Raw genomic sequence first — 23700 nt, 5'->3', positions numbered from 1 at the left:
TTGAGACCCTTAAGCTTGGTTTGGAGATGAACTATTTTCAGAATATATTTTCTGACACCCTCAATATTATTATAACTCATGGTCGTCAGTTCTCTCATTAGACATTCAGACTCAGTATTTCTGAATATAAGATATCTCTGTCCTATGACATCAAACAACTCTTTAGTATTACTAGTCTCTGGTAGGCCACTCAGAAAATACTCAGAAACTGACCTCTTAATAGCTATCAAGCTAAGTCTGTTAGACTTTTTTCATTTGGCAAAATAATCTTTTTATTTAGGTGTACTTTGATCATTGAGATCATCAGACTTATTTTCACATAATGCCAGATCAATATCAGTAATTCCAAGAGCAAATTTCATATCTTGCTTCCATCTTTTATAATTTGACCCAGTCAAGACCTCTATGACAACATTATTATTATTCACATTGAATGAGACTATATAATCAAATAGGAGGAATGCAAAATATTAGTCAATGGGCACATGCATAAACAATATAAGCAATAAACAAGAGCCCAAATATAATATCACAAATTCTCTTTTAGATAGAATATGCAATATGTATAAGTACTCTTCACATGAAGCCACAAGAAAAAATATTCTAGGATTCAGAAGCCTATCTTCTTTGGGCAAATAGACCCCGAAAACTAGAGCACCCTCACAATATAATGCTCCATGCAATTTTCAGTTAAAACACACAATAACCCCCTTTGGGCAAGTGATTGTATGCCATAACTTGAAAATATCTATCTCATGATGAAAAATCCTATGAATTGATATAAATAAACCACTTTGATGATAAATATTTATGCCAATCTATAAAATTATCCATACAGAAAAATAAATATTCAAATAAATACTATTCGACATATTTTAATCATATATTTGCCTATAAATGATCAAGTCCAAAATGGGATACAAAACAATATGTACTCCATTGATCATATTATAATTTAATATTACATTTCAAAGTCACAGTAACAAATTTGTATAATTCAAATAAATAATTTAGGTTTTAACCTATTTAACTTTCTAAAGAGAAATTGAAAATATATAAAATATACATGTAATCAGAAAAAGTACATACTACCAAACGATTTATCACATGCCATAATAATTTTCTAAACTATTATATATGCCTCAAAAAATATTTCAAAAAATAACATATTACATCACATAATTAACAAAATATCAAAAAAAATTAATTTCTGAGGACTATCATCAAAATTAACCTTATCAAGGATTAAACTGAAGTTTTGAAGTACTATTTTAAAATTAAAAGCTTCAGGAGGGACTAAACAGTAATATAAAAAATTTTATACAATAAATTTCATAATAGAGACTAAACTATAAAAATATCATAAAACATAATATCAACAAATCGGATTCAGATTTTGGATTAAACCCAAAATCCAAAACCTGTTAAGAAAGGGGGTTTTGTTCCTCACGATTGGGTGGCTGAAGGAGGGCCAAGCCGGCACCTCTTCCGTCCCCAAGTTCGGTCGACAACCACCGTAAACAGGCCAATCGGAGGCTGCCGCCATTTAAGGAAAAATCGCTGGCCAACAAAGATCCGGCAGCCCCGATTCTCCCCCCATTTTTTTTATTTGAAGCCCGACGCCGCCAAGTTCGCCATCGGTTACCATATGCGGCGACATCCCAGATGACCGCGCATGGAAAGGAAGAGGAGGTCGATGCACCGGTCGCCACAAGCGATGCCGTGCCAGACGAGAAAGGTGGGCGACGATAGGCAAGGACCACCCACCTTTTTTTTTATTTGGGATCTTGATTGGAAACACCTTTCCAACACCGCCAGCTATTCCCAACCATCGTCGGAAAGAGATCCGACCGGCGAGAAGAAACGAAGAAGAAGAAGGGCACAGGAAGACCCGTCCCTCCTCTTCTGGGGTTTTTATGTTTGTTTGATCAGATCTTTAGATCCGGTCATAAACCATCATCCCCCTCAATGTTAGCTCGCGAGGTAGTTGCCGGACTTTGATCCGACCGAAAAGAGGTCTAGCTGGCAAGAAGAAAGGAAAGAGAGGGCACGGACTGAGGAGATCCGTCCCCCTTTCTTTTTAATATTTTTTTTTTTGATTCTAATCCTCTACAAATCTATGCTCTGATACCAATTGTAGGAATTTCTCCAAGATCATATGCAGAAAATTAGAACACAAAATCATAGATATGTACCTGTGTTCGTCATTGATTTCCAAAGCCCGATCAATCATGAATGCTCACACGAATACCGAAGGCCAAATCTTTCTCTCCAGTTTCTCCTCAACAAGCAGCTATTCGATGGGACAAGTCTGAGAATTAGCCTCATGGTATTTTTAGAAAGTGGAGAGGGAATCTAGCCAAGTCTGAAACAAACTTTAACAAGCCCTCCCATCATGGGCTTAAATTAGATTTAGACCTACACGGTACCGTCTGAATCATACCATCCAACATAAGGCCCACATAGCCCAAAACATATGGATCACCTACAATAATAGACTTACATGCATGTCCATCAATTCGGATCATACATATAATCAATCTATTTTAATAAAATAAAATAAATAATTAATGACAGTCCATAATCAAAAAAATTCTCACACTACTCTCATTTGGAACTGCCATATACATTCCTCCAAGATGTTATCCTAATGTTCCAAGGGATCAGAAGCACTGCTCTCGTAGCTATGTATGCTTTTGGTGCTAGCCGTAGAATACTTCATATAGCTAGTGATGATTAGTCTTGGACTTGGATTAATCATGAAGCAGGTAAGATTGTATAATGTATCAAATTATTGCGAAAGTAAAATCGTAAACAACTATTCATATATGTCATCTCTGTAATAATACTTTATGGTTTTACAAATACAGACTACTCTTCTGCAACTTGGGAAAATACCAGCTTTGGCAGCTACCTTCCCCTTTGCAAAACTCCCAATTTATGGACCTGAATCCTATAGCTTATTTTATGTTTTGTAAATAACAGCATCTTAAATTTACCATTTTTATGCAAAGCTAATCGCGTGGATGTGAGGGCTCGGGCAGGTTTTTGTCGAGGACCGGGGAGGATGTTAATGAGTCGAAAACATTCTTTTTCTTTATTTTTTAAAATGAGAGAGAGAGAGAGAGAGATTATTATGAAGATAAAAGATTTTATTAGGAGTTTGCCACTCATCCAATTGTCTAAGTGGCATGAGGTGATATCATCCAAGCACTGTATCCTTTGTTACTCATTTATTTATGTTAGAGCAGATACATTTTACCCGTACCTCCGGTGAAGGGTGAATGCCCACCAACTAAACCTTCAAATCCAATTCTTCAAACAAACTGTGCGGACAATTCGTAAAAACGAAGGTACCGAAGTGTTTCCCAGTGTTTTTTTTTTTGATGAAAGTTTCCCAGTTTTAGTCAGCAGTGGTAGACCAAGTTGTCCTTGGTAAATTTTTCACGCAAGAAGCATTTCACGATTTGCTTGAACAGACCCTTTCAGAATAGAAGTCAAAGAGAACTAATTATTTTCAGAGTTTAACCGGTGATACATAAAGTAGCATACGCCATTAAGTGACCTGAACTCCTCACAAATATTTAGTACAGCGAATAACCTTCTATCCAACTTATTGCTCCTTAATATATAGTAGACATACGACGTCAATTAGGTGGTTTGCTGCTCCCCCGGAAACTAATTATCATAGAACAACATCAGACCCCTTTGCTTAGACTTCAGAATTACCTGCACATACCACAAGGAAACCACCAAAAGCTTATCTGTTTGGTCTCAGAAATCTATTAACATAAACTAAACACTAATCAAACAGTGAAGTGTATGAGATTTAATAATAAAAGCATGAACTTGTTATAGCAAATCTATCTAGCAAACAAGTAACAACAACCATCTGATGGATTATCAGCTAGCTGTTATCAGGAGGAGGAAGATAGGGAAGATGGTTTACATGGCTCAAAGTTGACAGTGCATTTGACGGGGAGCTGCATGGCCATATTGCGATCGACACCGGTGACCGGTGGTCCGTTGACAAGTGCACAAAGGCAGGGCTGCCCCAAAGTCTTGATAGCATTGCAGCATGCTTCACTTGGTGGGGCTGGATTGAAGGTTGCGACCGCCAGCCTGCATGGCATCAGCTGCAGCAGAGCTGAGAAGAAGGTTCTTGGGCACTCCTGTCCTGCCGCAGCGCCCAGCAAGCCTACAGACAATACTAGCATAACAAGCCAAACTTTGGCCATGGTGATCTTGGTAGCAGCATCAGACTTCATGGCTACTCTCACCGAGTTAGCTAACAGATGAGTGCGTTCTGAGATGCGGTATTCGGCGAGGTTGCGAGGGTGGTTAAGTAGATGAGGGCTGTGAAGTGCCTGAATTCAAGGAATTCTTGTTGTTGAGTTGGTGCCAGGGCTGATTTGCGTGTATAAGGCTGTATTGATTGCATGAGGTTGGATGGGCGGTTGAAAGTTGTTGCTGTGTTCATACTTCATGAGGGATAATTTTGACGGGGAGGGGAGTGAAAGTGAAGAGGGGGGGGAGAGATTGATCAATATTGTTTACAGGGGAGAAGTTATCAGGAGAAATTCATTTGGTTGGATTCACAAATAAATTTAGTATCAGTTGATCCATGTAATTATGAGGATGTATTCATAAGCAATATGACAATAATATGGTTCCAACAAATAAATGAACGACAATCACAGCTCAATGAGTTATATATAAATGCATATGCTTAAAGGTCAAAATTAGGTTGTGCTTCTCTTCTATATATTGCATCATCTAGAATTAATGCTGGACAATGTCTGTCATGCATAAAGGTATAGACCATGGAGGTCAGAGGAATTGGATGGAGCAAACCACTTTAGAATTGTGATCAGTCTACCAACCCTGTAAAAACTTGAACTGCAATTGGTTCTCTAAACATTCATTTGAATTTGGTTGTTTTTAACACGACTAATTTTAAACTCTTCTTGCCCTGTGTTTATAAGCTGCTAGATTATGAGGAATCATTTCAGTGACATCCTACCTCAGAGAATTAGATTTTGAGCTAGCGGCCAAATATGCCCACAAACTAATTTCATCTTGTTGGTTTTCATTGATGGTATTATATTTTTTGTTTTGATGACAGCATGCGTGGCACGTAATTATCAATCTCCAATGCCACACCCTTTGGTGATGGAATTTGAGTTATTACACAAGTTCCATTTTGTTGATTAGAATTATGGTTAGAAACTTTTGAACTCCAATAATGTTTGTGAGCAAATTTGAAGCCCCTTCCCTTCATCTACCATTATGTGTTTATCCATTTTTAGTTCTTTATGCGGTTTTTTGGTTTCTTAAACAGATAATTGAGCACTACTATGAGAGTTAAAATATGTTAGAATTTGACGTCTCTTGATTCGATCCATATTGAGTCCACGGCGAGGTTCGCGATGAAAAACGGAGTCCAACGAGACCAGGATCACTTCAAACGAAGCTCGGACGAAGAAGATATGTATTTTTGAAGTCAGCACGCAACTCGAGACGACGAAGGATCGCTAGCAGCAGGCGGCGGAGCGGCGGCGGCGTGGCCGCAGTCCACCGTGGATCGGATGGTCCACGGCCCAGCATGTGGACTGCGTGGGCGTTTCTCACATGTTTCGCGCGGTCCACGACACTATTTTATGGACCGATCGCGATCGGACGGCTCTGGTGACTTGCGATCATGATCCAACGGCTTGGAGCCTTAATTGAGTTGGTTTAGGACTCCTAAACCTAATCTAATTCAGGTTTAAGCCCTTTAAAAGGGTCTGATCGGTGAACAGAAAGGTGTGTGGTCTTTTGGCTTGTTTTTTGCTCACGAAAACCTATGAGAACTGTGGCGTGGTGGCTCGATTCTTCGTGAGGTCGCACAGAAATCAGAGAATATGAACATCGTGAAGAGAGAGAATCGCGTATGATACTGTGAGAGGAGCAGCGCTTTTGGACAGCGGACAACGATCACTTTAGAGATTCAGGAGGGTCTTCCAAGAGAGAGAGCTTTTGTGAGGAAAACTTTCTGTGAGAGAGAAATTGGGTATATGAGGGTTGAGGGTGAGATCTCCTCTTGTAAATTTTTTTTTTCATAGTGAAGTTTGCATGCCCTATGGAGGCGAACCTTTTCGTGACTGATCCATGTATTTTGATTGCTTTTTATTTTGTTTCTTCTTCCTTCCTGATATATCGCGCAGTATCGAAAAGGTCTTGAGAGGTAGTGTTCTGACCAGACATCCACCCAACAAGTGGTACTAGAGCAAGGCAGTACAGGGACGCAGATTGCAGCGGTGGTGAGTAAGATTGAAGATGGAGAAGACAGGATCAATCAAGATGAAGATCAACAAATTTGATGGTAAGAGCAATTTTGTTCTTGTGGCAGGCAAGGATGAAGGATGTGCTCATCCAACAGGGGTTGATCGATGCTCTCTTGTGCAAGGAGAAGCCAACCACCATGGAAGTGCAGAATTGGAAACGGTTACAGATGTAGGCGGTGAGTACCATCCGCATTTACCTGACGGATGAGGTGGTGATCCATGTGCTAAGCGAGACTTCTCCGACGGTACTGTAGTCGAAGCTCGAAGAGTTGTACATGGCGAAGTCTCTCACCAATACTCTTTTCCTCTAGAGGCAGTTTTACCAGCTATGGATGGCTGAGCGACAAAGCGTGCAGGAGCATCTAAGTCACTTCCAGAAGATCCTCACCGATCTCCTCAACGTTGGCGAGAATGTTGAAGAGAAGACCAGAGCGTTGGTTTTGCTAGCGTCGCTTCCACCTTCGTATGAGTCCTTGATGACTGCTCTTCTAATAAGGAAGAGCACCATCAAGATGGACGAGGTCATCGCGGCGATACTCCAGAATGATTTTCTCAAGAGGGAGAACCCAGCTTCAAGCTCAGATGGTGGTAGCTCAGCTTTGGTGGCTTCTGGAGGAGCAAGAGATGGTAGACAAAGCGATAGGAGATCGCGACGAGGGCGGTCCAAGTCCAGAAGGGACTTGAGCAAAATCAGATGTTACTAGTGTGAAGAGTTGGGGCATCTAACCAGAGATTGCCCTCAACTCAAAAATCGGACGGTGGCTATTGTAGTGACAGCCAGCAGTGATTCAAATGGAGATGTCCCAGAGATATCTGACGAGGTATCTACTTCTTTCCAGTAATGGATATTAGATTATGCATGCCCCTATCATGTATGTTGCAAAGATGAGCAGTTTGACTCTCTGGAGAACAGTAATGGTACTGTATATCTGTCGGACAGATTGAGCTGTACAATCAGAGGTATTGGGACGATCAATTGGAGGACACATGACGGTGCAGTGAGAAAATTAAAAAAGGTCCGATACATATCCAATTTCAGACGAAATCTTATCTCACTTAGCAGACTGGATTCGAGAGGCTACAGGACGGTAGCTGGTGGAGAAATTCTGAGGGTGCTATGCGGCGATAGGATTGTACTGGAGGGGAAGAAGGGAAGCAGAAGACATTATTACCTGGTAGGGAGCCCAGTGCGAGGTGGAGCTTCAGAAGCCAGGTGGAGCCCAGAGCGAGGTAGAGCTCTAGGTGGAGGTGGATCGGGCACGAGATAGGAGACTCGGGAGGACGAGAGGCAACATCGCAAGGTGAGATTCCTATTATCGCAGGATGATGCTCCGAGTAGGTCTCAGGTCAAGAGGAGCACAGCATACGACGGAGATGGGATTGAGCGGTCTGGCTCGACTTCCATGTTTGCTCATCCATGATCAGCAGGCGATTGCCCCAAGACATGGGGACGAGGAGATCCAGAAGCTCTCGAAATTAGGAGGAGATCGAATATCGAGTCGAGATGGAGATTATTAGGATTTGATATTTCGAGATTCGATCCATATTGAGTCCACAACGAGGTTCGCGATGAAAAATGAAGTCCAACGAGATCAAGATCACCCCAAACGGAGTTCGGACGGAGAAGATACATGCTTTTAAAATCGGCACGTAATCCAAAGTGACGGAGGACCGGTGGCAGGCCGGCGACAGTGCAGCCGCAGGAGGTGGGACACCGCCCAATGCACGGCAGCGCACAGGGCATGCGGCCCAGGCGCGGGCGCACTGCCCGGGCCCAGGTGCTCGGCGCGGGCGCGGCCCAGGCCTGCGCGCGTGGGCCGGCCCAAGCCCAGGTGCCACTGTGGCCTGGTTTTTCCGATCTACGGCCCAGTGCGTGGACCGCATGGACGTTTCCCATGTATTTCGTGCGGTCCACGATACTATTCTGTGGATCGATCGCGATCGGATGGCTTTGGTGGCTTGCGGTCATGATCCAACGGCTTGGGGCCTTAATTGGATTGGTTTAAGACTCCTAAACCTAACCTAATTCAGATTTAAGCCCTTTAAAAGGGCCTGATCGGTGAACAGAAGGATGTATGGTCTTTTGGCTTATTTTTTCTCACGAAAACCTGTGAGAATTGTGGCGTGGTGTCTCAGTTCTTTGTGAGGTCGCACGAAAACTACAGAACGTGAACACCGTGAAGAAAGAGAACCGCATACGACACTGTGAGAGAAAGAGCATGACTCTTGGACAGCGGACAGCAGTTACTTCAGGGATTCAGGAGGATCTTCCAAGAGAGAGCTTTTGTGAGGGAAACTTTCTGTGAGAGAGAAATTGAGTGTACAAGGGTTGAGGATGAGATCTTCTCTTGTAAATTTTTTTTTTTTATAGTGATGTTTATATGTCTCGTGGAGGTGAATCTTTTTGTAGCTGATCTACGTATTTTGATTATTTTTTATTTTGTTTCTTCTTTCTTCCTGCTGTATCGTGCAGTATCAAAAGATCCTGAGAGGTGATGTCCTGATCAGACATCCACCTAATAAAATATCGATACATTCTTAAGAATTTTTTTATGATGATGTTTGATAAGAAATTAAACTTATGTGGAAGCTGAGTTGACGGTGAGTTGCAAGTCTTATGGGGTTGCACCACTTGTTAGTTAAGAAATCAATTTTCTCTCACTTTTCATCAAAGAAATAATAAATAATGCTTGGAGGTGCCATTGCCCTTCTCTGCCATTGCTTGGAGGAGCTGGAGAGAGCGTAACGCTAGACTCTTTCTCAATAAAGCCCCTTCATTGCAGGCAATCGCATGGGATGCCTTGTCCCTCTTCAGAGACTGATCGATCCTTTGCAATTCCAACCAACTGAAGGTCTTTGGTGCAATCTGGTCCAAGATCCAGCGAGTTTCATCCTCCTTGCCAAGTTCCTAATCTCACTACTCTGCTCCCAACTCTGTTCTGTTGTATCACTCACTTATCTCATACCGTCATCTCCCTGCTGTCTTGTTCCTCATTGTGTGGCTTGATGTAATCTCAAAGTCTGCAAACTCTGCTAACTCCTCCTATGTTGCAATTTCAATAAATCTTGTTGGTGGCCTCGGCCTCCAGCTTTAATCAAAAATAATAATAATAATAATAATAAATAATGCCAAAGGTTATTAATCCCCTGTTTCAGTTACTTGTTTTCCTTCACTTGCTTAAGCTTACAGGTTAACATCCTACTGGTCATCAAACTTTAATTAATCTATTAAACATAATCTCACATGCAAACTTTCAAGGACAAAAGCAGAGAAGCTGTCACTCTGTTGTTGTTAAGACAGAAGAAGCCATGAAAGTACGTCTCAGAACTTGAGGTTAATATCCATGTTCATCCTTTGTTTAGATTAGCACATGTATTTCTTCAAGGATGGTCTCGAGGACAAGAAGAAACGACGGAGAACACAAAGTTTTCTGTTGGTCATGATCATTAAGTCATCATTTGCTGTCGTGTATTCTTGACTTGTTAGCCTGTCCCACTCATACCCCAAATTGTAAACTATTCTGTTTGTTTATTATTAAAAAGACAAATGGCCGCTGGAGCCCAAGGCCTAGTCATCTCATGCTTCTGAAAATCAACCATCCCTAGCAGCTGAGACAACTGAACGAGTCCTGCAATTGTGAGAGGTGATCCATATTGTCGGTCACTTTGTCCATGCAAATCAAATTTTTTCACTGCGAGTATCATTATCTCGTAGCTGAGAAGGTAATTTGAGCCAGGTCTGCTAAAAATTGTGATGAGTAAGATGTGGTATGACATGTTGTTACTTTTACTCCTCTGCCCTTCTAAATAAGATTCTGTCCACGATACTTGCATTCTAAACGCAGATTTAGTACTTAATTTCTCGATTTACAAATAAATGGAAAGACATCACTTTTAGAACATGTAATTTAGCTTATAAAAGACAAAAAAACAAAAAATTCTGATTTTATTAAACAAATCATAGTTTAATGCACTTTGTCTAAAGTAGTTGTTCATGTTCTCATCATTTCTCAATCATTACTTCAGCCGTCCTAAGAATAAGATAGCTTCTTATTTTGTCTCACAGCCTTCTCCAAGGCGATCAAGGCCCATAAGAACCACCTCTCCAATTTCCTCCCCCATCACCAAAAGTCTCTACATCAAACTCCCATGACAAAACCACTCACCATGGGCGGAGTAGAAGACCTCAAATCTTATGCCATCCTCTCCTCCTTCATATGTATTCTCTCCATCTACATCATCCGCGCCCTCTTCTTCAACTCCCGCACCCGTTTCCGCCTTCCACCAAGCCCGTTCGCCCTGCCTATCATCGGCCACCTCTACCTACTTACCCCCATCCCTCACCAAGCCCTCTACAAGCTCTCCCTACGCTACGGCCCCCTGATCCACCTCCGACTAGGCTCGGTCCCATGCGTCGTGGCCTGCTCGGCCGAGACAGCCAAAGGGTTCCTCAGGACTCATGATCTCGCCTTCTCTGACCGTCCTCAATCCAAGGCCGTCAGCTACCTCACCTACGGCTCCGCTGACTTCTCCTTCGCCCCCTACGGCCCTTACTGGAAGTTCATGAAGAAGCTCTGCATGTCGGAACTCCTGGGGGGTCGTACACTGGAGCAACTCCTACCAATAAGGCGTGAGGAGATACTCCGGCTCTTACAAGCCGTGAACAAGAATTCCAAGGAACGGAAAGCTGTGGACATGGGTTTGGAGCTGATTAAACTAACCAACAATGTCATTTCCCGGATGACAATGAGCCGGAGATGTTCGGGGTCCGATGGGGAGGCCGAGGAGGCGAGGAAGTTGGTCGAGGAAACTGCGGAGCTCACAGGGAAGTTTAATTTAGCTGATTATATCGGATTCTGCAAGAATTTGGACTTGCAGGGGTTCGATAGGAGACTCGAGGACCTTCATCGTCGGTTTGATGGGATGATGGAGAGGATAATGAAGGAGAAGGAGGAGGCAAGGAAGGAGGCGAAGGAGATGGGAAATGCGAAGGATTTGCTTGATATATTGCTTGATATATCGGAGGATGAGACTGCGCAAGTGAAGCTGAGCAGAGAGAACATCAAGGCTTTCATTCTGGTATGACCGTTGGAATCCCCTGCTTCTTTTGTTCTCATTGGATTTTGTTGGCGTGGTTGGAGTGAATGCATCCAGTGCTTGGGCTAGGTCCAGCTGAAAGCCTTCAGCAGGTTCTTTTACTAGTGAAAGTTTGATTTGCAGCAACAAATCTCAACGTTTTTCTCAGAAAAAAATAAAATAAAATAAATATATATATATACTTTTCATCATTTTGCAAAAAAGGAAAAAATGTTAAGCCTTGAAAAGAGAAAAATATTTCTTTTCATAATGTAGAACAGATAATTTCATCATTAAAAACATATAATTTATGAAAACTTTGTTGTATCATCATGGCATAACGGTTTGAAACATATGAATTAACTTTGATCATCATGAATTAGAGTTTACAATAGATCTATTTATACAAAAGTTTATCACTTATTTAGAAACAATTTGGTTTGGCAGGATATCTTTGCTGCCGGTACCGACACATCGGCAATTACAATAGAATGGGCATTAGCAGAGTTAATCAATCATCCTACCATACTACAAAAGGCAGGAGAAGAGATTGATGCAGTCGTCGGCAAGAATAGGCTGGTCGAGGAGTCGGACATCCCCAACCTCCCATACCTCCAAGCGATCGTGAAGGAGACGCTGAGGCTCCATCCGACGGGCCCAATGATTGTTCGAGAATCGACCCAGGATTGCATGATCAATGGATACAACATCCCTGCAAACACGAGGCTCTTCGTCAACGTATGGGCCATTGGAAGGGACCCCAACCACTGGGTCGAGCCACTTAAATTCCAGCCAGAAAGATTTATGGAAGGTGAACAAAGTATGATTGATGTCAGAGGGCAACACTACCACTTGTTACCATTTGGGAGTGGAAGAAGGGTCTGCCCTGGTACTTCATTAGCACTGCAGATCATTCAGCCAGCTCTTGGTGCCCTGATACAGTGCTTCGAATGGAAGGTTAATGGCAGTGGAACTGTGGACATGACGGAGGGACCAGGCTTGACACTTCCAAGAGCACAAGCACTGGTGTGCACTGTAGAGCCACGCTTGAATCCATTGCCATTCCTTTAAAAATGTGTTCTTCGCTTTACAAAGTTGAAGTGATCTTGGCAACACCATCTTTGCAGTTGGAATCCTACTTTTGATTAGTTGAGCGTGTCCAAGGCTTTTAGCTGCTGTGCAAATTCTGTCATTATAAGGAATTAAGGGTGTACACAGTTTAGAACTTTGAGTGACAAGGTTTGATCATTTGATCTTATGGAGGAAAGCAGTCTTCCAAAAAAAAAAAAAAAAGGTAGAAACCAACTACATCGAGATATGGTTAACCTCAATTCCAGAAACAATATAACTCACTTGCTCGAAGTAAACAACAATATAATTCAATACAAAATTGCATCTATTCTGCTCTCATCTTTACTTTTTTGCTCATAGGTCATACTTCTACTCTGAACAAACTGGCCAATCTACACCTGTCTGCCACAACATCAGATCGGATTTTAGATAGCAACATATTCATTATTCTTTGTGAATTGTGATTTATATAATTAACTAGTAAAAATAAATTTTTGAAACTGTATCATTATTGGCCATCTTTTAATGGTGTTAATTACAATCATGACATAGTGCACTCTAGCTACATCCCCTCTTGCTCGATATATAGCACGTTACATATGTAAATTCTACATAACAGAACACATGATATGCCACCATCTCGACATGCATAATTTTAGCTTCCTCACTAGATGCTGGATGGCCCCAAAGGTCATCAATGATGCTGGCACCAAAGGTGTCGACGATGCTAAGGGGTGTGGCTTCAGGTTGTCATTGATCTTCTTCCACGAAATTGTTCATTGGATCATGCCCCACATAGATATCAAAGCACTTCAAACTCTCTCGTTCATTATGCTGCACGGCTCTCAAGGTGATGCATGATCCATCGGTGGATTCATGCGAAGGAAGATGAATCTTTTTTTTCACACGAAGAACACAGCCCTTATCCCAGAAAAATTATTCCTATAACACGTGCATCAAGCAACCGTGCATGCCACAAATTATAATTACTCGTTTTTGTATACCCTACTCATAAATTACACATCTGAGTGCATCATGATAGGAATGAGCAGTTGTTGTGATTGATGGCATGCAGAGCCAGATGGTGCATGCAGTTCATAAATCACGCATCTGAGTGCATCATGGTAGGAATGAGCAGTCGTTGTGATTGATGGCACGCAGAGCCAGATGGTGCATACAGTGCGGAAAGTAATTTCTCCTTACCGAGTTGGTGCAGGTTGCCAACTTTTAGGTGCGGATACAATTGGATGAATGTTTGCAGCCATCTTTTCTAGACCGGTGCCAAACGATTCCATGATGACGTTGGGGGCCGAAAGTGATGATCTCTAGCTTTTGACTCGACATGCAAGGATTTCCATGGTTCAATAAATATACATCGTCTGTTGATCATGCAAAAGTCCTTTAAGTAATGCATGGAGACGAGTAACCAGATATTGTGTGGTTCAAGTGGTTTATAGGAGTCGCATGCAAAAATTGGAGAAGTATATGTTTCGAGAAAAAAATTTGAGAGCATTCCTCAAGAAAATGGGTGTTGGACCTCCAAGCGCGGGGTTGAGAGCATCACAAATGCCAATTATCTAGGTTGGAAAATTGAAAAGCACCTCCCATGGCTCAAACCCACAGTTAAAAGCATAGGTCCAACCGCTGGGCTTATGCCAACTTCATAATTTCATCCGCTGGGTTTCCTGCGTAAACTCTCTGTTGGATAAAACCAACATACGCCAATCATGACAGAAAAGGTTAGATGGGTACCATACCGAATTTTTCCACAGTTTCCAATATCACAAGTAGAGTCAAACCAAGGGATGACCTATGCGAACAGCAGCCAAATAGGCCCTTACCCTTCAAACCATTGCTTGCAATTACGTGTGAGTCTTGCAGTAGCCAAAAGAGTCCAAGATGGCATGTGCACAACTATACAAAAAGTTTATTCTCTCAGCACTCGAGAAACCTCTTTCAAGCTGGTTCTAGCTTTTTCAATTTACAACAGGAACCAATTAGCATTCATAATCATTACTAGGATTCTAAGACCACATCATAGCTAGACAGCCGATCGATGCTCGTTTCCATAAATAATCCTCATGAATGCATCAAGCACCAAGGGAGAGAGCGATAACTGCTAACGTGAAGGCAAGGACCTTCTCACATATCACTCCCATATATACACAGTAGAAGCTGGCATGGTTGAAGAAGATCATACCCAATTATTTGGAAGTGAGAAGTTGTGAAATCTAAAGGACACATCCCCTGCCGTGTCCCTACCGAGCTCCGCCCCGGATCCATCACCAAAGACCAAGTTCCTCGGCACTTCATCCACTGGAGGTGGCGGCACAAATGATGGTGGAGGTGCCGGAGGCTCGGACCGTTCAACCCCTCTGCTAAGATTGAATGGAGACGTCTCCCACATGAGCACGTGGAGTAAAATGGGCCTCAATGCATGGCGGTGCAGCGAGAGCTTCTGGCTGAGAGAGACTGTGTCAAAGCATCGGATGGCTCCCGAGGTGGAAACCATCCAAGGAAGCACCTTCTCGTTCCCAAGCCTTGCGATCACCAACAGCTTCGATGCTCTTGTTGCTTCTCTATACAGCTCCCTGAGCCCTGATCGAGTTGCAGCCACTCCTGTGCTGTCGTCGTCTGTTACTGATGATATGTAGATAAATCCCTGTAGACAGAAGAAAGTTTAAAAGAGCATAGCTCATCCATAATTTTTAAGTAGTATATATGAAAAGAAGTCCACACCATTATATATGAATTAATGGATATTCTCCGGAAACTCATGAGCTCTGTTTCAAGCATGGCAATAAGAATAAAAATCCAAATTCATGAAAATTTAGTGCAGGAAATCATCATTCAAAGAGACGTAAAATTTTATATACCTATAAGCTATAGCATGATATTAAACAGTAGTGTTGATAGCAGCAAATTAAGGCAACAATAAAAATAAGAACAAATTATCCATAAATGCATTCGTGATAAATCACAAATAATATGGGAGTATATGCAAACACTGTGATGGGAAATTGACAAACAAAAGTACGTGATGGGAAAACCATCAAGTGTTTAGAGAACATAGCGATAAAGTTCTTGAGCCTTGCAACAGTGGAGATGAAAGGCTTATAAAACCTCGAGATAGAACATGACCCATGCACGGAGTTTGGAACGACGCATTAGAATAGAAACATCTAACAGAAAATAGCCAAAAGGAGCAAGAGAATACTTCTTCGGTGCGACTAATTGCAAAGCCCAGCCTGGTATCGCCTTCCTGTAGTCTGATCTCCACTGCCATTTCTCCTGCTGCCGGCGTGTACCAGAGCCGAACTGCTCTGACCACCCCAATGTCCACACCATGGTAATCCTCAAACCCATACAGGCTCACGTTTGCCAAGTTTGAAAGGTCGGCCAGCGATCCCATGTTTACGGTAGAGGAGGCTGTCTCTCCAGAGATCTGTCAACATAAAAAACATTCATTTTCTCACTCACAAACTATAAGAAAAATTCTCACCTCCTAATTATAGAGATCCCGGGCCCTAAATTTTAATTACCTTGGTGAGGAGGGCTTCGGTCTGGATATTCATGAACGCAATGGGAACTCCAGAGGCCTGGGAGGAGTTGAGCCAAGAATTGGCCCGGGCTAAGGTGTCCTCAAGAGAGTTGTAGCGAGTGGCTGAAGGGTCCGATGCCTTTGGAAGTACAAGCAGCGAGAGGAAGCAGCTCGAGTTTGGTATGGGCATTGATTCCCTCATCTTCTTCTCCCAAGGATATGACACATAACCATCTTGGAGCTGCGCTTTGTCCAGTGCGCACGCTACCCTCGAGCTCCTCGAGCCTTCTCAAATGGAGATAAAATGTATTAGCGTGAGCTTGCACGAGATACGAAAGTAGAAGTCCAACGGTGAAGAGACGCAGGGGTAACAACCTGGAGCCTTGTTGCATCATTTGTAGAGGTTGGCAAGAGTTATTACTCTTGGCGGCTCTTTCAGCCAATCATGGAGGAGTCGGTGATTGGTGGAGATAGAAAAAGTTGAGCGGCGTTACAGTTGACTAATTTATGGAGTACCGTTTTTTCAACAGAGATTGGAGGTACGACATGACAGATAATTCCTGCCTCATGTTTGACTAAACAATGAATAAAGCAATAGGCATTTTTTAATACATTGATGCATCTAGAAGACTAAGACTAATTTTTGTCCATACTTAGGGTATAGTTAATTGTTTCATGACAACGAGTAGGAATGATTGGTTGACTAGATTACTTTAACTGATCTCTAATGCTCACAAATCCCAAAGTTGTGGTATATGACTGGTTTAGGAGGAACAGCCCCTCGCCCATGGTTTTCTTGGGCAACATTCTAATTATCTAATTTTACCAAACTCCATCATGCAGTTTTTTATATGTTTGATTGTTATCATAATTTGAATCAACACAACGAATTCCTTTGCCAATACAACGAGGTTAGATGACCTGGTCGGATTTGTGGAAGACATATCATGTGAAGAATTCCTTCTATTTCCAATCAAAATGCAAGATGAGATGGATTTATGGTTAATCAAACTACAAAACTGTAAAATAAATTAACTTCATCCAGAAAACAACTATATTAATTATTTTAATGTCATGAAGACACTTCATTACAGTTTTGAAATAACTTCAGATTTATATATATATCCAAATCATCAAAGTTTCAATGGATTACAAGAAAAAATCAATAACACCATAAGGAATGCTATTAGTTTCTAACTTGTCAAAAATAGAATAGCACATTATGGTGATCAAATTTTACTCTTCCTATGATGATGATCGAAATAGAACTAACTAAAAGGCAAATTTTCTTTAGCTTATAGTAGATGCTTGTACACGCAACTGTAGCTACATATACAACCACAGTACAAAACATTAACGAACAAATAAGCTGAAATCCTAAGCAGAATAATATGTTTATGAGCATATACAACCACTAAAAATTTTGATGAGAATTATATGAGCTCTCCACCAAGACTTTCTTAAGATGGACTTTCTCTTAAGCTATGTAAACAACAAAATACAATCAACCATGGTTAATTACCTATTCTTGCACTGAACAATCATAACCAAGTGCCTGGAAAGAGAGTTTCTACAGTCTAAATTATCGACCTAACCATAAAGAAGCTTTGATCTAACTTTTCCTCGAATTGGCTCATCTTTGATCCCTCCCTTTGCACCTATCTTAAGCTCAGGGCACACGAGTCCTAATATTCCAACCCTCAAATCAAATCCAGCATCCGGAGACCACCCAAGATTAGTCTAGTCAAATTAATATTCCTTATTGTATCAATCCAAGAACAGCAAAAGGGGCATGAATAGTCAGCAAAGTCCATGGTCCACTGTGGCATACTGTACGGCAAACTATTGAATCACCACCTACCATATTAAATAAAACTAATTACTAACCACAAAGGATCTACCGAGTAGCTGATCTAATAGAAATTTAAGTACATACGATCAATCTAACAAAAGATTATAATTAAGCTATTTTTCTATTTATTTATTTAAATCCTATATATATTACTAATTATTTTCTATTTTTTTATAGGTTGAAACAAGATGAATGCTCTAATCAAAATGAAATCAATTTATCAATTTTAAAAAAAGAAAAAAAAAATCAAAATCCTCCATATCAAATCAAAAAGGAACAAATATCATAATATAAGTACATATTTTTTCTATCCTACCAGAAACATTCACATATTATGTTTAGCAATTCCTCTTTTCCATTATTGCTGACCATTTTGTTAGTAAGATGTTAACGATAGTATTATCAATAATTATTCAATATATTTTGTGTATAATATTTTTTATTTTATTTTTAAGTTTCTATTATCTTGTCATCATCAAATAATATTTCAATTTTTATTATCTTTCAGCATATCATGCATGTATCATTCTTGTATCTAATTAATCCACTACTAAGTTAGCAAGAGTAAATGGTCAACGGTGGCATATTGTCCAGCAAAATATTGAATTCACCACCTACCACATTAAATAAAACTAATTATCAGCCACAATGGCCCCACGAGCAGCCGGCCTAATAGAAACCATTTTAGATGTTTCCACACGTAAACCCCTAGCATTAGCACAACATTAAGTGCAGATAATACTTGCAAGTTGGACCATCGCACTTTATAAAACGCCAAACTTCACCCTTTCACTGCCAAATGGGCACCATGCCTCTCAGCACTACGTAGATAATAGATATATATGTTCTAATTATGCACGGCTTTGAGAACTGTAGAAACATTAATTGATCAAGTTAACCAAAAGCCTATGTTATTAACTGAAAATTCTAGGGTAAGCTTAGTCAATCATAAATGCCATAGACAAGCCAAGAAATATCCAGCAGTATTTCGAGATTGTTAAACAAGTGTGTTGAAGTAATTGCAGCCATATGGCATTTTTTTCATCGGCTTTGTCTACATCATTTTTTATTGTGGACTAAGTCTACATAAGAATTACATTAACACTATTCTACTACAAATGAAGAGATGCATCAATGATAGAGTGCAAATGGTTTTGGTCAAACCGGATCATAAGGAACTCCGATCCGATCGGATTCTTTGTTCGAGTCGTAATGTTGGACTTAAACCCAACCCGTTAAAAAATCTGGTCCAATCGGATCCACAACTAAAATCTTTAACCCAATAGATTATTTGGACCAAATTAGATCCATGTATAATCTGGTTCCAACCAAAAATTTGGATCTAGATCAAGTCCATATCGGATTTGGATCACACATATGGAGTTCTAAAGTAAAAGAGTTAAATTTAAAACAAAAAAAAAAAAAAAAATCTTAACTTTATCATAAGATATGAATATCCCTTTCGAAGCATGTTTTTTTTTTTGGAAGCATATTAAAACACATTCAGCATTATAATTATTTTTTCAATAAGGCTCAGAAGATAATTGAAAAGAATTCCCAAAGTCAAGTGTTCTTTATGGATTATATAAAGTATTAAATTCAAAGTTATCTAATACACTAAAATTGAGAATAGTTAGAGTGCTAAGTCGATCACAATATCAACCTACAATCTAAAAATCAAACTTCACATCCAAAGATATTAGATCAAGTAGCTTAAATTCGTGGGATAATAACAATATTTATTTAAAATCAATCAATTGGTGATGGATGCCACCATTAAATGGTTCTACAAATTTTGGCATATAATTCCTCGTGCTCCTAAGCACTGAGCCTTCATTGCTACCATATTGTGTACAATTTATAAATATAGTTTACAAATTTTTTACATACTAAGACATGTATATGGGTTAGACTATCACTTAAAATAAACATGCACAACCTTTGCTATGATTAGTGTTTCATAAATCATGGAATAAAACAAGAACCTAGATCAAGGAATCCAACAACAAAGGTAATTGAAGATTCCATCATTTATGACTTTCAGTTTTTTAAGCTACTTTTCCTATTAAGCAATTCCATAATTGAAATCTATTCAATAATATGCTGATACAAAAATATCACATAACTTGTCAACCCGGCCGATTTGGGGTGTTAATCAAAGGAAGCCGGCGTCCCTTGGTGCAAAAGAATCACTCGATAAGGATATGCGCACAGCGCTCAATATCCTGCGCACAGCGCTCGCATAAAAAAATTTTCTTCAAAAGAAAAAAATAAAAATAAAACCGCTCGCATAATTTCGGAGACGGCAATATCAGACGGCAGATGTGGGGTTCGCATAAAAATAATTCTATGAGGACGACGTTTGAAGGGCGTTTACCTTGTATCGCGAGGCACTCGCTCTCGGAGCGGTCGACGAAGCCGACGGCGTAGTTGGGGTCGTGGAGGGAGCGGAGGACGTACTGGCGGCGGCCGGCTGCGGGGTGCGGGACGATGCAGGCCTGGAGCTCGGCGGGGTCGTTGCCGCGGCCCCGCCGAGCCCAGACGTGGATGGAGGTGTCGCCGCGTTTGAACGAGGCGTGAAGGAGCTTCTGGACGCCGGCGCGCCCCCCCTTGAACGGCGATCGGACGGCGGGGGAGTTCCCGATCTTGATCTCCTCCACCACGTCCCCCGTCTGCAGCAGCGCCTCCCCGCCGCCACCCCACTCCTCCGCCTTCCTGCTCCCCGCCACACACTCGATCGCCACCACCGCAGCCGCCTCGTCCGCCGTCATCTCTTCTTCTTTCTCTCTGCTCCCTCCTTCCGTCTAATGACCAGCATCGAGCTTTCTTGGTTAAAGATTTTACAAACAAGACGCGATAGAAAGAGAGAGAGGAAGAGTTTTTTCCTCCAAAAATTCGTTTTTTCTTTTTCCTTACCTCTCAAAAATTCGTCGATCGAGAAGCCGTGACTCGATCTAACGGCGTAGGATCCGAACAAGAAAGCTAGATTTCCTCCTCCAGAATTCTCCGGTGAGATCGAAGAGAGGGAGGAGAATTAAGGAGAAGAAATGACCCCCAAAAAAAAAACTTTTCTTCTATATATCTTTGAAGGTTCTGGGAAGAGAAGGAGAAGAAGAGAAGCCGATAGCTTAAACCCTAAATAGAAATAGCAGGAGAGTTGGTGTCGATGGAGGGAAGGTGGCGACGAGAGTCACGAAGAATCTGGAGTCTCCCCACCCACGGCCTCCTAAAATTCCCAGTGGAGAATTAAAGAAAAATATATCAAGGGAAAAATCTTGCATCAGAGCCGTCGGTTTCGTCCCAGACTGTGTAGTTTGGAACGGTCCACTCTACCGCGGTGACGCCGACACGGTTCGTGGGAGGGTGAATCTGGAAAGGCCAGCAGCCCGCCATTAGTAGTTTACGGGACTGTCTTGTTAGCTAACGTGGAAGTCTAACCGCCGGGATTAGGCCGGGAATGGCGTGGAAATCAAAACAAATGGGCGATGGTCCGCAGGGACCGGTGCCCGTCCCTCTCGCAACGCCCGGTCTCCGGGTGCTCACGAGTTTGTTTATTAAATGGATCAGTTCCCGTAGACCAGTCCAATAGCCACTCGCCACATTATTATTTTTACATGTAAATAATTTAGGATCAAATTAAAATATTATCAATTGGACCATCACTATGGACCACTGAATCACTAATAATTTCTTATTCAAAAAGAAGGATAAGAGATTAAAGGCGTCCTAGCATGCTGTTATAATACATGAAAAAGAAGAAAAAAAAATAAATTATTAATGATCTATTGTGAACTTGATCCAACAAATAATTTTTTGATCAAATAAGAGGAATATGTTATCCACCGTACATATGCTCCGTGATTTGGATTGGCCTACCGGAAATGATCCATGGTGGGCTCTTCCAAATCTATTAGATATAAATACGCGAGACAAGGGAGCTGCGAGTCGCATCCATTCCAGAATAGAGTTTTACGTGGACTTGTGGGTTCCATGAGGTGTGAATAAGAAGAAATTTCTTGGAACTCCGTGGCAGGTTTATTTGTCTGCGAACTTTTTATTCTTCTGACCATCCTCTGATTTAGGTGGAGATAAGATCTTGCTAATATCTTTCTCACCTGTTAAAATCTAGAGGATCCGCCGCATTGTTATTTATGACTTCATACTTTTACCTCCAAGGTTAGGCCATTCTTTGAGCAGGGACGGTTGATTCCCAACCACCCCATCTATGGCCTTTTTATTTTAATTTATAACCAAAAATACAATCTCCAACAAATCATACAAAAGGTCCTCTTAGAATTAATCTTTAAGAAGTGCTTGATTATCAGCGTCTAGCCCAATATTCAACCAATACACATGGTGTTTACCTCCCAGGAAAAATAAAGACACGTTGCTTAGGAATGGATTTTACATTATTATCATGCATGCATTACACATATTAGCATCTTATCATCATACTAATTTTTCATGGAAAGATGTTTTGATGTATACTCATTCATCTTAACCCTGGTTGGAGTGGGAGATCTACCCCTATTCTATTCATGCATTTTTTTTATCTAGTTGATTTGATTGTATTAACCATTATAAGTGTGTGCTCAATGTACCCATCTGAGTTATTGTACCGTCTCTTGTTTCAATTATCTATTGTTAATCAATAAAGCTGAATAGGGAAACTTGGAGAAGGATCGTATAGAAATACAAATCATAAGGCTTTGTTTGGATAGTTCTCACGAGGAAAAGAAAAGGAAGAGAAAAGGAGAGAAAGGGAGGGGGAACATCACTTTTGTTTGGATAGCCTTCACAAGAAAAAAGAAAAGAGAAAGAGGATAGGTATTTTAAATCAAAAAGATCATTGTATCTTCGTTTTATTTGAAGATCTATAGATATTTTTGTCCTTTCTCACATCTTTTTTTCTCTTAATTTTTTTAAATTAGAGGAATTAAGAAACTAATTTAATAGAGGAAAAGAGAGAGAGAGGGATACTCCTATCTTTCTTTCTTCTTTTTTTAAAAATTAATATCCAAACAAGAAAAAGAAAATTCCTTTCTTTCTTTTGTTTCCGAATCCGGTAATCCAAATAAAACATAAAGGATTCATAATTTAGAAGATTAAGAATAAAATTTTGATGAAAATTGAATAATAGTCGATAGACCTCACATGTCAACAAAAAACAGCTACAGATTTGAGGAGTCAAAAAAAAAAAAAAAAAAAGGATATCCAGGTAATCACATGTGATTTTATCAAAGCCCACATTACAATCCACTTGCTTTTGATTGCATCATTCCTTTCCATACTCCTTTTCCTTTCCTTCGCATCGGATAAGGCGTGCATGCTTGTGAATTTATTTTATTTTATTCAAGTGTACGGAAGATGCTTCGAAAGCAAGCATTAACGTGCTTTTTTTTTTAATATATTTTAAAATATCCTATTTCTTCTCCTCTGTGGGATTATGGTCTTGCTTCGAGCTTTTTCTAGGAAAAAAAGGTATAAAAGAAATGGCGACTCCAACCACCGGCACGGCATTCCCACCTCGCGAGCCTCATGAACCTGGACCACAGATTAGAATCGGGTAGGACCATTCAGACCCGATCTAGAATCCGGATCCATCTCTAAATTTTGAATCTAGAACCGGGTTTGGGTATAGAAACATGTCAGATGCAAGTATAATGTACCGTAGATGCTCTCCAGTTGGTCCAGACCCAGTGAACCCCGTTTGATTTTTTTTATTGGGTCGGACTTGGGGTGGGATTGTAGCTCGTCAATTTAGATCCGAATGGAATCCGACCCGTTTCAGTGGTCTGCCCGCTTAGCACGGCGTCACGGTCATGGCTCATGCG

The 23700-nt window shown here is 40.9% G+C and overlaps 2 protein-coding genes across 2 annotated transcripts; one reads left to right on the top strand and one right to left on the bottom strand.

Annotated features, from left to right (window-relative positions):
* Positions 1-10426: 10426 nt before the first annotated feature.
* On the top strand, positions 10427-12655 carry LOC105050598 (cytochrome P450 93A3). Its single transcript, XM_010930682.4, has 2 exons — positions 10427-11405; positions 11850-12655. The coding sequence occupies exons 1-2, from the start codon at positions 10476-10478 to the stop codon at positions 12471-12473; spliced, it is 1554 nt and encodes a 517-aa protein (XP_010928984.2). The 5' UTR covers positions 10427-10475; the 3' UTR covers positions 12474-12655.
* A 1606-nt stretch (positions 12656-14261) lies between these two features.
* On the bottom strand, positions 14262-21009 carry LOC105050497 (uncharacterized). The gene is made up of 5 exons (XM_010930546.4): positions 20783-21009; positions 20244-20670; positions 16016-16299; positions 15691-15918; positions 14262-15135 (listed from the first exon to the last, which is right to left on the bottom strand). Exons 2-5 carry the CDS (start codon positions 20635-20637, stop codon positions 14668-14670), a joined length of 1374 nt encoding a protein of 457 aa, XP_010928848.1. The 5' UTR covers positions 20638-20670; positions 20783-21009; the 3' UTR covers positions 14262-14667.
* Between the last annotated feature and the right edge of the window lie 2691 nt (positions 21010-23700).

The sequence above is a fragment of the Elaeis guineensis genome, chromosome 8 (assembly GCF_000442705.2).
Source record: "Elaeis guineensis isolate ETL-2024a chromosome 8, EG11, whole genome shotgun sequence".
NCBI lineage: Eukaryota > Viridiplantae > Streptophyta > Magnoliopsida > Arecales > Arecaceae > Elaeis > Elaeis guineensis.
The sequence above is the reverse complement of the archived record's forward strand: the minus strand, read 5'-3'. Positions and strand labels throughout refer to the sequence as shown.

Bases quoted from the DNA above. Each gene is read 5' to 3' on its own strand.
- LOC105050598 (XM_010930682.4), top strand. From the start codon at position 10,476: ATGACAAAACCACTCACCATGGGCGGAGTAGAAGACCTCAAATCTTAT. The intron at 11,406-11,849 runs GTATGACCGTTG...TTGGTTTGGCAG, and splicing joins ACATCAAGGCTTTCATTCTG to GATATCTTTGCTGCCGGTAC.
- LOC105050497 (XM_010930546.4), bottom strand. From the start codon at position 20,637: ATGACGGCGGACGAGGCGGCTGCGGTGGTGGCGATCGAGTGTGTGGCG. The intron at 16,300-20,243 runs GTAAACGCCCTT...CCATTTGAGAAG, and splicing joins CGAGTGCCTCGCGATACAAG to GCTCGAGGAGCTCGAGGGTA. The intron at 15,136-15,690 runs GTATTCTCTTGC...TTCTGTCTACAG, and splicing joins CAATTAGTCGCACCGAAGAA to GGATTTATCTACATATCATC.